At 43.7% G+C, this 16,858-nt stretch overlaps 1 protein-coding gene across 3 annotated transcripts in view; it reads right to left on the minus strand.

Annotated features, from left to right (window-relative positions):
- etv1 (ETS variant transcription factor 1) overlaps positions 1-16,858 on the minus strand; it is a 146,786-nt gene that overhangs the window by 21,454 nt on the left and 108,474 nt on the right. For all 3 annotated transcript variants that reach the window (XM_078538832.1, XM_078538831.1, XM_078538834.1), the window contains one exon: positions 7,092-7,160. In XM_078538832.1, the coding sequence (XP_078394958.1) occupies positions 7,092-7,160 (69 nt within the window). The remainder of the gene's footprint in view (positions 1-7,091; positions 7,161-16,858) is intronic.

The raw sequence follows: 16,858 nt of genomic DNA on the forward strand, positions 1-16,858 counted from the left end.
TGCTGGGTCAAAACCCAGAAACTCCCTCCCTAACAGCACTGTGGGTGCTCCTAAAACACATGGATGGCAGTCGTTCAAGAAGGCAGCTCACCACCACCTGCTCAAGGGCAATTAGGGATGGGCAATAAATGCTGGTCAAGCCAGCGACCCCCACATTCCATGAACAAATTAAAAAAAGCCTACAAATTTCATTTTGGAATCACGTTGTTCATCGTACTATAGCCGAAGATTTATTGAACCACGGATGGTGCAGGTTTGGGGTATTTTTGCAAGGAATTCTTCCCAATACTGAGTCCCTCTGGTAGCCAGGGCAGTCGTGGAGATGGGGCTGGGTCACTATAGTTCCCAATTCCTGATTAGGGAGATTCCATGCTGAGAATGGAAGACTGCAAGATAACCCGCAGTTCTGCACGCATTCACAGTATTCACAATTTGCCACAATAATGCTTGTTCGTGTCAGGCACCACATTTTCGACACAGCACTGGACAGTTTACACTAAAAACAAAGGCATCTTTTGTCACTAAACTGGGGTTTATTCCAAGACCTGAGGCACTGAAGTTAAGCCATGAAATTGTGATATGTAAATGCTTAATTGAAGGCAGTCATCTGAAATTTACCACTCTGCTAAGTTAGCAGATAACTTTTGGGTGCAAAAAAAGAGAAAGAGAAATTTCAGCTGATTGCATTAAATGTTTACGTGTTGCTATCCATGTTGCCCAGGGGCAGAATTTTGCCGTCGGCGAGCAGGGGGCAGGGCCTGCTCGCTGACGCGTAAAATGACGCAGGATGATGTTGGGGGGAACCCCCGACATCATCCCGCCCCATTTAAATTTTCAGGAAGGCGGGGGCGCGGCAAAATCAGCTGACGGCCCGCCGACCTGTCAATGGCCAATTGAGGCTATTGACAGGATCATTTAAGCAATTAAAGGACCTGCCCGTCCAACCTTAAGGTTGGCGGGCAGGCCAGGAGCCCCGGCGGGCAATAGAAAAAACATGAAACCTCATCCACCGGTGGGATGAGGTTTCATGCAGGGTTTTAAACAGTTTAATAAAGTTTTGCTGTAATTTATGAACATGTCCCATCTCATGGGGCCATTGTCACATGAAGGGGACGTGTTAAGGATTTTATTTTTGTATTTTTAATCTTTTTAAAAGTGTCAGTGATCTCCCTGAGGCAGCACTTAGCCTCAGGGAGATGCGCACTCTTTCATGCACATGCGCGAGAAAGCGCACTCTCGCTCTTGGGGAATCCCCCCCCCCCCCGCCCCCCCCAGCCTGCACAGGAAGCGCATAGCGCTTCCCACCGGATGTCACGCTAGGCGGGCCTTAATTGGCCTACCCACGTAAAATGGCAGGGATCGGCTCCCCGCCTGCTGGAGATTGGGTCGGGCCCGCCCACCCGACAGGCAGAAAATTCTGCCCCAGGTGTTGAGTGCAAGCTTGCCGTACTTCATTTTAGATCATCATGAGGATACTGAATCTAGTGGGGCTTAGCTCTATACTGCAAAATAGAAGCATATAGGATGTGAGCATGCTCCCAACAATTTCTACCCATTCTCACTTGAACAGGTAAATTTCCTCGATTGAGTCCATAATCCAAACTGTAACCTTATCCATTTCATATCTTGGAATCTTGGATATAGTGCACTGCTGGTCAAACATTTCCCCTTTTATTGCAAAATAAAAAGAAAAAACTCTTTGATGTTAGAAAAGATCTTCACTGAGGTAATACAGAAACATGAAAAGGTCTCCTAGTAAGCAGCTTATAAGTCATTCAATCCAGTTACTCATGGGCCCTGATAATTATGGGGAGGGGGCCAGCGAGGCCAAAAGCAGGCAAAAACCTGGCAAGGTCCTGTCAAACCTAATGGCAGGCCCTCGTCTTCTGTTGGTTCCGGCCTGGCTGTCAGGCAAGTTGACAGACTGGTCGATGGGCATGAAAGATCATCAGCAGCAGGAGGCTACAGCCAGAGGGACCTTTGGGGATAATTCCTGGTGATCAGGAGATGGGGAAATGATTACTGATCAGAGCCAGAGGAGGGTGGGAAAAGTTAACAAATGGGACTGGGGACAGTCACTAACTGACAAGTTGTAGGTCGAAGACCTGCTCATCCTGGCCGAAAAGGAATGCCGTAAAAGGCACTTACTCTGTGGAGCTTGCATCTTCCACCTCTACTGAGTTTCCTGAGCCATTGGAAACCTGCACGGCAGTCATGAATTTGAAATTGGGCTCCCAATGGAACTATGGGAATCTGATTTAAATATGCTAATGAAGTGTCGCACCTTTCCATGGTCGCCTTAGAGTCATAGAGGTCTACAGCACAAAAAAAGGCCCTTCGGCCCATCGAGTCTGCGCCGGTCAAACAAGTATCTAACTATTCTAATCCCATTTTCCAGCACTAGGCCCATAGCCTTGTATGCCATGGCATCGCCATGGTATCAAGCATCTTGGACGTTTGACTACGTTAAAGGCTATATTAATACAAGTTGTTGTTGTTATCAGCAGCGGCTGTGTGAATGGCATACTAGGGGTGTCTTCCCTATATTTAAATACTTAACATTCTCGTGACCCTTTTGAGGCCTTTGTGAGGGGGTTAATATTGAGGCCATTATTTGTTAAAATGCCTCTATTTCATGAAGGACTACATACCCAAAACATCAGTAACTCTTTATTTCTCTTCAGATGCTGCCTGGTCTGATGTGCTGATGCATATTTTCAACATTTTCAGCATTACTTCCTTCTTATTGTCATTGAATTCTATGCAAGAGTTCACCAGGTCTCATGTCAGTTCAGTAGACCTATATATAATCTCATCTAAGCTAAAAAGTCATACTGTTAAACAGCTGTATTGACAAAGAGAATTATTTACAGAGGCAAGCTATATAGCCATGTTATTAAACAGTCTGCCGCAATGCTAGATGTATGCAAATGCCTAAATAAGAAAGAAAATGATCATCATCCAAATCAGTCTGATAAAAACCTTTAGGAGTGAGACTGAACTTGGGCAGGGCTACAAAATGGGCGGTGGCAGATTGGTCGCTCGTTAAACGTCTTATACCATTTTCTTTTTAATTGATTTTAGTACAGAAGACTTAAAAGTACCAGGCATATGTGAGCAATATTATTAGACAATGACCTAAATAATTAACTGATTTTAAGAGCAGGGGTTTGTTGAGCCATGTTTTTGTTCTGCACCTCCTTGATTTCTTACATATATGCAAGTGAATATTCTATGCTGACTGTCACAGTAAGTCATATAGGGCAGAATTTTGCCCTTGGTGGGTGTGCGGGCCCCACCGGCTCAGCGGCGGGCAGGCAGCTGACCCCCGCTGCCGAAATGGGGCCCGCCGCCATTCTGAGTGGGTGGGCCAATTAAGGTCCACCCAGCGGCCTGCCTGACAGAAAGCGCATGGCACTTCCTGTGCCGTGGGGGGGGGGGTGGAGGGATTCCCCAACTGTCAAAGTGCGCTCTTTCGCGCACTGCTCCCTGAGACTAGATGCTGTCTCAGGGAGATTAGTGACAGTCTAAAAACCTTTAAAAATAGATAAAATAAAAAATTATTAACATGCCCCCCTCATGTGACAATGTCACACGAGATGGGACATGTTAATAAGAAGCACAGAAACTTTATTAAAGTTTTTAAAAACGGACATGAAACCTCATCCCGCCAGTGGATGAGGTTTCATGTTTTTTCAGAATCCCGCTGGGGCTCGTGGCCTGCCCAGCAGCCTTCAGGTTGGGCAGGCAGGGTCTTTAATTATCTTAATTACCCTGTCAATGGCCTCAATTGGCCTTTGACAGGTTGGCGGGCAGAAAGCTGATTTCGCTGTCCGCCCGCCTTCCTAAAGATTTAAATGGACCGGGATGACGTCGGGGGTTTCCCAACTCGCCAACGGGAAAATTCTGGCCAAAGATTTGGGGGCTCATTTTCAGCTTAGCTGCCTAGCTGGTAATGTGGCAGAGGGGATCATGCATTCGTTATAAAACACATCCAATTTCCATCAGATGAAACAGTTGAGTTTTATAATATGTAAGCAATCCGTTATGCCCAGATAACAAAGTTGAAATTAATCTCCATGGTGTTTCAGAAGACTTGAGCATTAGATTGTGAGCTATAACAAAAGTAGTGGAGTACCTATAGTTTGATAGGCTCTTCTATAGGCATTAAAGGACCACCTTCAGGAAAGCTCTTGTTTGCTACAGTAGAGCGAGGTTTAATTTTACTTGTCCCTTTAAAAGTCTAACTGACCAGAGCAGAAATTATTTCTTCGGGATTTTCAGTCATTTATCTTCATAAATATTGAAGAAGATCCACAGAAATCCCAGAGTGAGAATGGACGAACCCCCAAAAGAGATACAAGTTCTTATTTATACCTGCTCAATTATTCCCTGTGTGGAAGTTCTGTGAATAGACAAATTTTGAGACACCATGTTTCCTAAAAAGATGCTGCTCAACACTGGTAAGCTGTTGAGATCTGTTGATGTTTTATGAAGATGATGTTTGAGCCAATTGATTGCAAGTGTCACATATAGTTTGCATGTGTGATGCTTTCAATTGGAACTCTGAGAAATGCTAGGAGTGAAAGATGGATGGATTTTTGCAATATCTTTCCAGACAGTTTATAATCATATATGGATACCCTGTACGTACTGTCTACATTTATGGAGGACCTGTAAAGGGAGCCAAAAACTCTTGTGGACTAACTATTTTATTCCCAAAACAACATATTTTCAAAAGCATTTCATGCCAGAATAGGTTTCTACCACAGGGGGAGGATGCCAGGGCAAGATTGTAATTTTGGGAATAGTATTGTAAATAATTCCCTCTCCTCAAGCATCATCCCTTTTCTTTGAAAACTGACAGCATCATATATTCCTAAAAAAAATCCTTGTCCCTGTTCTCATTAACTACTGCCAATGTCCAAACTCCCTTTCTTCTCTAAGTCTCTCATTGCATTGTCACCTCCCACATCCACACCTAACTTTCCTGCAACTCCAATTGAATTCCACCAATACGGTTTTCTCCATCCCACAGCACTGAAAGGCTCTTAACCAAAATCCCTTGCTGATTTTCCTCTCCTTTTGCTGTACAGCTGGTAGCTGCATCTTTGGTTATCAAAGCCCCCGCTCTGGAACCACCTCCCTCCAACACTCTTGCTCTCTTCTCTTTTAAGTTCATCCTTAAAATCTAGCTGTTAATCCAACCATTTGATCAGCCCATCTAAATCTTTCGTTGGCTTGACTTCCATTTCTCCTAACGCCTCTAAGATACACCTGGGGGCATTTTATTATGTTAAAAGTGCAATATAATTGGGCTGAGTTTTCCCGCAGGCATTGGGATGCCAACATTGGGACCAAATGCAGGTCTCAAACCTGCGCATGGCCTCAATGTGCCCACTGGAGCAGCTTTATGTAAAGCAGCTTCCTCAATGGCCACCTCTGCATTTGCCATTTAATTAAGGACAGCCAGGGAAGGACCAGGGATTTGGGGGCTCAATAGGATTGCTTGCAGCACTGTTCTGACAGCAGTCCCATTGGGAGACCTGCTTGTGAAGAGGGAGACTCTTGGGGCATCACAAAATGGAGGCACTCTAAGAAGCCTCCTGCTTTAATGGTGAAAAAGATGACAAATTATTATGAGGGGCCTCAGGATGGAGGGTTGATCCCTCCAAAACAGAGTCTGCGGTCGTTCCTGGGCCCTTGTGAGTAATGTGACCCCCTAATGCTGTCAATTATTTCAGCCACCCATGGCCTGCCAACTTCCTGGCAAGGGGCCACCTCCACAGCTTTGCCAGGCTCCTGACACAATGAGGGGGAAGGGGAGGGGGGGCTGTGAGATGCCAGGAAAGTTGCAGCGCTGGGGGAAAATGGCCTTTGATTGAGGCCTTAATTGGTTTCGGTGCCTGCCCACCTCTGTGGAATGGGCTGCCGATTCCTGTGGCAGCTCACCCCTGGGAAAGTCAACTGGAGGTGGGACAGCATGGGGAGCTGTCCCAACGGATTTTCCCATTGCTTTTCCCGGCACCAGCGCCTCAAACCCATCGACACAGAGCCGGGAAAATTCAACCCATTGTCACTGACAGCTATACTTAGGAGAAAAATATAATCTGGCATTTCTGAATGATAGTACAAATCAAAATTCAACAATTGATGTGTTTTGAGCAAAGTCATCTCTAACAATGGGAGTTTATCATGGGAACAATTAATTTTTTGCATGATACAGCAGTGGGGATTGAAGAATAAGGAAAGTGGCTGAGCAGATGGTGGCTGCGGACTTCATCAGAAAATAAATTTTCATTTCTTAAAATCATATGATATGTACTAAATTAAACTACTTCAATTGTATTTGCAGATGACAGATTGCTAGACTTCCTCAAGTATTCACAGAGCAAAGCAAGGGTTGTTTATTACTGGAATTTCTCAAAGCTTTCAGAAGGAAATAATTTTTTGTGTCACAGATTTATTAAAATCTTGCAAATGCAAGCTTGCAAACTGCTGCTAATAAACTGCAATTATGAAAGTTTCTGTCAACCATTCACTCTCAACAGTATTGTCATTTTCAAAATCCCCTCTGATCACTCTCCTCATATAGAAAGGAATCAGTTCGCTTGTGCATACTGGACCACTGAATAAGCAGACAAAATCTCTGGGAATTTCCTCAGACGAGCGTCCTGATTAGCAGCCATAACTGCAGTGGAAGATTAGCGGAGACTATCATACGTCAACCTGAGTTCCCACCAAACTTCCACTGCTTGCTCTAAAAAGAAACTTGGGCCATCTTGAGCCAATGGGCGGGATTTTCCGCACCTGCTTGCTACCGCTATCTTCCGGTCCCACCACAAGTCAATGGACTTCTGGCCGGAGCACCACCTCACTTACAGCGGGTCCCACCCGCGACGGGGCCGGAAAATCCCAGCCAATATGTCTTGCAATGTAACAGGCTCTCTGAGTACTTGAATAGACCCCGATTTTCCTAGGTTTTTGAATTTTGTCCCAATGCAGACCAATTTGACTCAAGAATCTGTGCTCATCCCAAGCTCTAAATCCTACTTATAACATAGTAGAGTAAAAAAAAGAGATTCACTTACTGTCAAACTTTTCAGGAACTACACAGGTGTCATCATAAAAATGTCTGGGACCTTTCTCATACATGCAACCTGTAGGAACAGAAAAAAAAGGGGGAAAATTACTACAGGCTAATTCCCTTGCAGTGACAAATCATTTCTAGTTTAAAAGAGACATCAGGGTAGATTCCTCCCCTCAACGGTATCTGGGTGGTAACTGAGATGAAACATGCCTGACATCCCCCTGGGAGCCTCTCTGGAAGGCCTTGTCTGTTACAATGGCCTCATTTGCACTGGCTGCAACTGGAAGCGTACAGCCTGGGGCAGTCTGTTGGCAATAACCGCTGACCTAGCTACCCTCTCGCTAGGTTTCCCGTAGAGGGGCCCAAATTGCAAGGCGTGAGGATAAGGCAGGGTGGAAGCTGGAGTGGAATCATCCTTGTCTGTGTTAGTGGAACTTGGCAGAATACATTCCCCAACGTTCCTCCTTCTTCCACAAATACAGGGATTATGGCCTGTTGCACAGTAAAAGCATTCTACAGTCAGATAAAATACTGCGGATGCTGGAAATCTATAACAAAAATAGAAAATGCTGGAAAAACTCAGCAGGTCTGACAACATCTGTGGTGAGAGAAACAGAGTTAACGTTTCGAGTCCGTGCGACTCTTCTTCAGGGCAGGCAGCAGAGCAGCCTGATTATATAAACCTGACATATAATCAGGCTGACCAGCAAGAAACCACACAGGCTGGGAAATCAGTTTGCTGTCATAATCCATACAATATCAAGTGCTGTGGACCTGCAAGCATTGCTCCTTGCTAGGAATGCCTAATGACAAAATAAATCTTCACAGGTCCAGTATTATGCAGAGTCATTTTTCTAAAGTCATTGAACAGAGTGCAAACTCTGGGTTCATATAGCTTATGGTGCTGACTTGCAAAGCCTTGTTGGCCACATGGGTTCCAACTATATTGCACTGGAATCTTAAGAAGCCTGCCAACTGGTGAAAGTTTTGTGTCTTCTCCAGTTGGTATTCCACAGGGAAAGAGATGTAGCTGTTTCCTCTGGCAAGCATGACAGGTACAGTAGCCTGGTGGTTAAACGACCAGCCCAGAGGTAATTGAGTTCAAATCTCACCAAAGCAAGTTGAGAATATGAATTTAAAATAATGACCATGAAAGTTACTGGCTTGTCGCAACCCCAACTGGTCCGCCTAAGATCCCTCAGAGAAGGGAACCTGCCACCCGAGTCCAGGCTGGTCATCATGTGATTCTAGTCACACTCCCTATGTGGTTGATTTTTATTGCCCTCGAACTGGGCCACAACTGAAGCCGTTTTTTAAAGCATTAAACTTGCTCTTCTCAAGAAATAAGGAGACTGTGCCACAGGTCACCTGCTGTGGCTTGAAAGCATCCCCTTATGCAGAAACTTCCTGCCATGACAGCAACAGGAAGCACTATCACACACTGTAAAGTCAGACAGCAGTAAATGGTATAATTTGGACATGAGTTTACAGTAAGTTGGAAGTGACAAAGAGCCTAAACATGGACCTGATGGGCCAAATGGCCTGCTTCTGTGCTGTAATGAATCTAAGTAATGGTTCCAAGTCTCTTCAGTTTCTCCCATTTAGGACTGCTAAGATCTATTAATACAGATTACACCCTGGGTTAGTGACAGAAGCACATAAAACATGTCAGGCATCTTTGCACCTGTAAGTGATGTTCCAACAGGAAGAGGTCCCCCTCATCCAGATCATAAAACACATTGGAATTTGATACAGTAATTTTAATCTTTCCAACCTTCTTAATTGCTACTTGTGTTGTGAATAATTTGCCATTGTAAATGCAAGTGTGGCACAATAAATCATGCTGCCCAAAAAAAGTCAGGAAAAGAACTTTCGACTTCCCTCCCCAAATTATCCAATCATCTATCTGAAAAATCAGATATGGTGAGAACACACCTATTTTCTGATGCACATCAATTTACCTGCAAAACCCCATGCTTCCTACTAATTTCTCACAAAATTAGGCCTTATAATTCTTCATAAAATCCTCCACCATATAGCTATAGGTATTGAATCCTGACCTTTCTAGTATGGAAGTTCAGGTGTTAACCAAGTGTGTCTAGGCACACAGCTTGTCCTTATGATAATCCATATCCAATCCCTCAAAATCACCAACAATTACTTCAGGATGTTTCCTAGATATTTTGTCACTAAGGTGACAGTCTCATTCACAGCATCCCAAATAACTTCATTTGGGGCCTTCCACTAATAAATATGAATATTCTTTTCACCTTATTGCATCAGCACCAATCAGTAGTATTATTTAGACTAAGGAAGCTTTTTTTTATTTGTTCATGGGATGTGGGCATCGTTGGCTAGGCCAGCATTTATTGTCCATTCCTAATTGCACCAAATTGTTCAGAGGGCAGTTAAGAGTCAACCACATTGCTATAAGGCTGGAGTCACATGTAGGCCAGCAGATTTCCTTCCCTCAAGGACATTATTGAACCAGATGGGTTTTTACAACAATCGGCGATAGCTTTGTGGTCATCGTCAGACTTTTAATTCCAGATTTTTATTGAATTCAAATTTCACCATCTGCCATGGTGGGATGCAAACCTGGGTCCCCAGAGCATTTCCCTGGGTCTCTGGGATACTAGTCCAGTGATAATACCACCACATTACCACCTCCTCTGTGTGTAATATTATCCAGTAAGAGGTAACATTATCCAGTAAGAAAATAAAATAAATATGGACTGATGGTTTTATAGTTGACCCACTGTAAGCTTGAACTAGCAATTTTAATTTTAGTCATTTCGTTAAAACAATAACCGCCACATTTTGGGGGATGTTTAGTCTGTTTTTTATTGTGATTTTCTAGCTGTACATTTTAGTTACTTTGAAAATTAATTAATATTGCTTTCCTTTCAAGTCCATTCAAGGAGAAAAAGCTTCACATAAATCCACACAGGAGAAGAATGGGATCTTACCCAAAAAATGCACATTGCTTGTTTTTTAACCCAGTTCTACTTATATTTTACCAATTTAAAACAGTTCATAACTTTTCCACAGTAGAATGATGAAGCTGATCAGATGGGATATCAGATGGTAAATCACAGCACATTTAAATTAAACATATCTATATGTACACCTCAGAAAGTAGAGCAGGGCCATTTAAATTAAATATACCCACCAAACTGTGAACTAAATACTAAATCCTCAACATGCAACATGAGCAGAAGTTGCACAAGCTGCACCTGGCGCTGGAAAATCTACACAACTTACCTCCCTCAAAATACACACCTATCAAATTAAACACCACAGGTAAACAATAATAAAACATACCAAAACACTATTGTGAAAAAGTTGAGGACAATTTTATGTGACCTCAAAGGTAGAATTTTACTAAATGGTAGCAGTCTACTGAAAGAGAATGTGCACTGTGACTTACTGGGCCCATGCCATTATATAACTCAACACTAACCACATGAGATTCCGGGCTTCATATATAGGGGCAATTAATATAATAATAAGGATATGATGTTAAATTTATATAAGATGATGTTTTAGGCCACAATTTGTATATTATATATATATTATGTATGCAGGTCTCGTCTTGCTGGTGACACCAGTTTGAAATGTTTTTCCCTTATAAAACCATTAGCTCTTCATTATCCATACCCTGGTAAAGCAAACTGAAAATAGCTCAGTACCATCTAGAGCACATCAAGACTTCCTCCATGTAAACAGGACATTTAGGAAAAATGATTAGATTCTACAATATTTATTTCATTGTAATGTTTACATTCCAGAAGAGCCTGCATACCTCCTTTTCAAAACATGCATATAACAGCCACAAAAATACAAAGCCCAAAAACATACAAAAGACAGAATAAGACAAAATTAAATCTGTTTTTTGACTCACTCAAGAACTTTAAAATGTGTACAATCATTTCCTTCCAGATAAGCATCAAGTTTAAAGCACAATGTTTTGACGCTATATTTCCTGTTGAAAGCAGATTTTTAGGCCCAAGAAAGGTAAACAATTGTGAAGACAATAATTTGAAGTTGTCAAGTTGATGAAATTTGATTTTGAGGATATAAGTCGTTAATAATTCTGCTTTCATGTGGATGATTGATTTGTTAAATTCCATGACAATTAGTTACTCCATTGCATGTCTCATAATGGCAGGAAAATAAGTATACAAATTGTGAAACAGGCTACATTACTGATTATGCCACATGAGACCACCACTAACTAGGAACATTTTAAAATATATTTCATGGAAATTATATCATAATGAAGAGCTAATGGTTTTATAGGGGAAAAACATTTCAAACTGGTGTCACCAGTAAGACGAGACCTGCAAAAATAATGTATATGTAATATACAAATTGTGGCCTAAAACATCATCCTATATAAATTTAACATCATATCCTTATTATTATATTCAATGCCCCTATATATGAAGCCCAGGATCTCATGTGGTCTTTTATGATTTTATCTACCAGAACCACCACTTTTAAAATAAAACTTTTAACCGTGCCCATTGCTTCTGATGCAGTCAGCACACAAACTTTGTGCTGCCTACTCAATGATGGTAGTGTGCAGCCCAGTGCTAAGTGTACCATTGAGTGGCTGCATACTTCAGCAGGGGCAGAGTTTGTACGAGGCTAGCCTACACTACTTAAAGCCAGCCTGTATCTCTTAAATGGGAGGTGCATTCTGGCTGGAATAGCTGCAAGTGGCTGAGGAAAGCATGTCTGACCTGCAATAGTGCAACAGGGGAAAGAGAATGCACCATGCCTCTGATGCTGCACTGGAGACCCTGGTGCAACAGGTGGAGAGATGGTCTCTATCCACAGACATTGCAAATGCAGTGGGAGCAGAAAGCCACTGCAGTCGATGCAAGCAGTCTAGCCTGAAGACCTGGATGCAGAGTCGTAGTTCAATGACCTCACACAAGTGATCAAGGTCAGTGAATGCATCCTCAAATGCAACATTCAACCAACTAAACCCCTAGTCCCTGCTCAATTCATCACATCCCCATCGCTCACGTACCAACAATCTCTGACGCTCATGACTCACGCCTAACCTTCATAGTTTCACTCACCATCACACGCTTAGAACCGCTGCAAGCCTCGCATCCACATTTTCACATCTTGTACACAATGTTTGATATTCAATCATGACAACCACATTATCCAAACAAATCGCACCACATTCACTGATTAACTTCCCTCTCTTTTGCAGAAGAAGGAGGCCAACATGCAGTGCTGAACCTTCAAAGAAGACGGTATGCTCATCCCTAATCCTCCTTCTCACATCCCACTTTCCCCTTATCCCACAGTCTTTTCTGATTTACAAACTTCAGGTGGTGTAAGCATGAACCTCTTAATTTCCATCCTGCTAGCCCCCCACCCACCCCCACCCTCCATCACTGTAACACTACCCTTGGACCTCTCCCTTTTGAGATACTCAACTGCAGCTTGGCAGTGGTGATATGGAGGTGCAAGAGCAGGAAGACAGTGATGAAGAATAACTTTCATGTTCGCAGCAACCACTCAGATACTGACATTGTGACATTGTACATATTTTAGAGGGTAGCTTAGAGGTGGGATCTGCCTATGCTGACTCACCAGGCACAAGTGGCCTGCATCTGGGGCAGCAGACAAGTGTAGCGCCAGTAGGTAAGACTGCACACATATTCTCCTGCAGAGGACTCAGATGAGTGGCCTATAGAAGAAGTCTGATGTGTATGCATACTGAAATGCTTAGTGCATTAGGAAGCCTGCCAGAAAACCTGCGTTTAGTGTCAAAGAGCATGGAGGAACCCAGTACTAACTTGGCACAGGGCTTTGCAAAGAGCATGGAGTCCTATCCTCTCCACTATGCAAGTGGCGGTCAACTCCATGAGTGTGCTTGCAGACCCATCCACAGGGGCAGCATCTGATGGCTGAGCAACCTGCTTTGCAGCACAAGCTGAAACCACCCTATGTTTGGAAGCTAATACTGATGCCACGCAAACCCAGTTTATTGCTACACGTAGATAAGCATGCAGATGTTGTTGAAGCTCTGCACTCCCAACTTGTGGAACTATCATTCAAGGGGACACGTTAATGTTGTGAACAGAAGGATGATGGTAATGCAATCATGCATCGCGTCAAGCTCACCATGCCCATGTCTGCTGTCCACCTATCAAGAGCTCGAAACTGCATTTATCAGTTGTCTGACAGCCAACTGGTGGCTATCCTTCTTGGAAGGGAGAGTTAATCAGGTCTCGGGAATTGAGGTGGCTCCAAGATAATGCACTGACACTGGATGCTCAGACTAGTGAACCCTGCATGATGGCTTCTAATCCAATGCCTGAACCAGGTGGGCCACTGGTACTCCATGGCATTGTTAATAACTAACCGGCCAGCCTAGCTCACGAATGGGACCTGGAGGGGTGGATGGATCACTGAATGGCAGGATTTTTTTCACTTTGCTCTACTTTCATTTTACTGAAGCTATTTGAATAGTTTTATTACTTCCATATTGGTGCTTATTTCAACAAACCTATTGAGGTCAAGAAGACAGTAATTTCACCAGATTTGGGAATATTGGAACAAGAATGGGCCTTCCAGCTCCTTGAGCCAGTGTCACTATTCAGTTAGAACATGGTCTATGCCTTAACTTCATTTTTCCATCTTGGTTCCATATCCCTTATTATTCACCTAACAAAAAATCGATTGATTTTGGTTTTGAAATTTTCAATTATCCTTTTATATTCGACTTATTGATATTTATATTAATGACCTGGACTTGGGTAAGTTGAATAATTTCAAAATTTGCAGATGAGACAAAACTCAGGAAGATGGCAAACAACAAAGTGGAATATTGCTATATTGAATATTTAGGAAGGCATAGACAAACTGGTACACTGAGCTGAGACAAGCAGATGAAACGTAATGCAAAGTGATGTGAAGTGAAACATTTTGGTCGGAAGAATGAGTTGAGGCAATATTAACTGAATGGTACAGTTTTAAAGGTGTACAGGGAAAGACAGACCTGTGGCTGTACACACACAAGTCATTGAAGATGGCGCTAGTTGAGCAGGCTATTCAAAAGAAAAGCATATAATATCCTATGCGTTACAAAGAGAGGCGTAGAGTACAAAAGTATGTGAAACCTTTATAAATGAGCGGTTAGGCCCTGGCTAGAATTTTGTGCCCAATTCTGGTCACAACACCTTTGGAATTATGTAAAGGTCTTACAGTCAATGCAGAGGAGAGCTACCAAAATGGCAACAGGGATGATAGACTTGACGCTAGAGGGAGTTAGGGTTGTTCTCCTTAGAGTAGAAAAAATTAAAGGGGGATTTAATAGAGGTATTAAACCTATGAGAGAGTGGATAATGAAACTGTTTCCATCACAGAATAGTCAGTAACCAGAGCACACAGATTTAAGGTAATTGGCAAAAGAACCAGAGGTGAGATGAGGAGAATTTGCTTTTAAAGTGAGCTGTTAAAATCTGGAATGCGTTGCCTGAAAAGCGGTGAAACCAGGTTCAAAAATAACTTTCAAAGGGATAAATATTTAAAGGGGAAAAAACTGCAAGACTATGGGTAAAGGGCAGCAGAAATGGTACGAATTGCTTTAATACTTTAATAGAGCTAAGAAGGCACAAGAGGATGAAAGGCCACCTTCTACATTGCATCATTCTAAACTCTAATTACAGCCATTATAGCCATGGACGTCAATGTGCCCTTATCCTGCTCTAAGGCCATCGTTATAGCTGTAGCATGTGGCAGATTTCAGTGAGCAGCACCTTAGTGAAGCGCAGATGATTGACAAACTGACCTGAATTTTGCAGCAAGACCACAGGTGCGGCTTTGAAAGCAGAAGCAGGTCCCATATCCACTTGGGTGGGAGGTGGCCAGCTGTACGCAATCTTCTGGCAGCCGGCCAATTAGCAGCGGAGGGGGAACTAACCTGTGACAATGTGAAGGCGGCATGAGAGGCAGCGGAGATTGCATCAGGTGATGCTGCAGCAGGCTGCTGGCATCGTATTTAAAGGGCTGCCGGCCTTGCATTTAAGTAATACTGCCTGTCTGACTGGAAAGCTGCAAATGTAAAGGAAACCTGCAGTAGAAGGAAGACCTCGGGTGGCCGGACAGTTCAGCGATGCCTCCTTGCAGGCTCTCCTCCAGGCTCCAAGGTGGGAGGTTCTCCTCCCAGGAACAGGAGGACCAGAACTAGCAAGCCTGGACGGAGGCCAGCAGCCGTGGGGTCACGCCCTGAACTTGGATCTAGTGCCTTATTCAGACTGCCAAGGTGAGGACTTCATACTTCTTTTCCCTTTGGGGCTTGTTATGGCAACACGAGAGGGTGAGTTTGGTGGAGAGGAGTGACCACCCAGTTGGTGGCAACGGGGCCAGGATGCAGCATATCATGCCAGAGGCATGGCTGCATCTCAGTGAGAGGTGCCTGTCTGTCATTTGTGACCCACACAAGGACCCCCAAGAGCAGCCGCATGCAGGAGGCATTCGTGTGCCCCCATCACAAACAGCTGGGCTGCCACCAACATATATGTGCTTGTCTCCCTGGAGAAGCTACCAGTGTTCATCTTTCTGCTTGCAGGAGAAGGCAGACCATAAAATGAGGGAACAGACCAAGACAGGTGGAGGGGTGCCATTTCTGTCCATCTTGATCCCCATGGAGGAGCAGGCAGCAGGGTGGCCACTCCACTGCTAATGGCGAAGCAGGAATGTCAATGTAAGAGGTGAGTGCTTGAGTGCAGAGGGGACAAGAGTGAATGTGGCGCAATGAGGCATAGTGCTCATCTGTCCACCACTTGACACACAGAGCTCCACAACAGGGATAGTTGGAATGACACAATGGGAAGCACATAAGGCTTCAATCTATTTCAAGCAGGTTAGGGTCATGCCGTAAAAGACTCCTGGAGACACGGGGAAGCCAGTGGGCCACCTCTGAAGAGGAGGAGGCAGCCTCAGAGGGTGCACCATTACCTTGTTCCCCCCACACCCTCCACCAGCACGGATATTCCCACCTTAGTGGTTATCTGTTTTTGCTTAGATTCAGGCACACAAATTGGTGAGCACAGCACAGACCAGGCTGATGTCAGAGAATTGCTCCCTAAACACGAGGGGATGATGTACTATAGGCCAAGAGGGATGGAAGCTACTGCACCCGTAATTGCTAATAGGTGGTTGGCACAGAATGCTTGATGTCAGAACAAAGTCCTTCAGAACCTGCCACACCACTCCCTGTAGACAATAGCAGCACAAACATCAAAGCCTTCTAAAAACTGAGCAACAGCCAGTAGAAATCAATCAGGAATTAACCTGAAAGCAGTTGATGGCTCTTTTAAATAGTACTGGTGGAGCGTCCTTCCTGCTGCTGAATGCCTGTTGAGTTGTGCAAGATTAAGAGAAGACGTTAACTGGAGAGCTGAGCCCCAAAATAGCAGAGCTGGCATCAAATCAGCATTGCATAGTGATTCATGCCATGATCTGCTTACTCTGCATATCTCTAGTGCATCTCCCTGCATTTACATTTACTCCCTACCCAAGATGGCATCCAGTGCAGCCCACATCAGAAATTCAGAACTCTATGCAGGTGTCTTGGATACCACATTTGAACCAAAGCAGAACTTGTAGCACCAAAGCTACGAGTGCTAGGCAGCTGATTTTTGGGGTCAATGCATCTACAATAATAACAACAAGCGTTGATATGGCCCCTTTAACATAGTAAAATATTCAAAGGCTGTTCAGAAGAGAGAAGTA

This window comes from Cetorhinus maximus, chromosome 3, assembly GCF_964194155.1.
Source record: "Cetorhinus maximus chromosome 3, sCetMax3.hap1.1, whole genome shotgun sequence".
In the NCBI taxonomy this organism is placed as follows: Eukaryota; Metazoa; Chordata; class Chondrichthyes; order Lamniformes; family Cetorhinidae; genus Cetorhinus; species Cetorhinus maximus.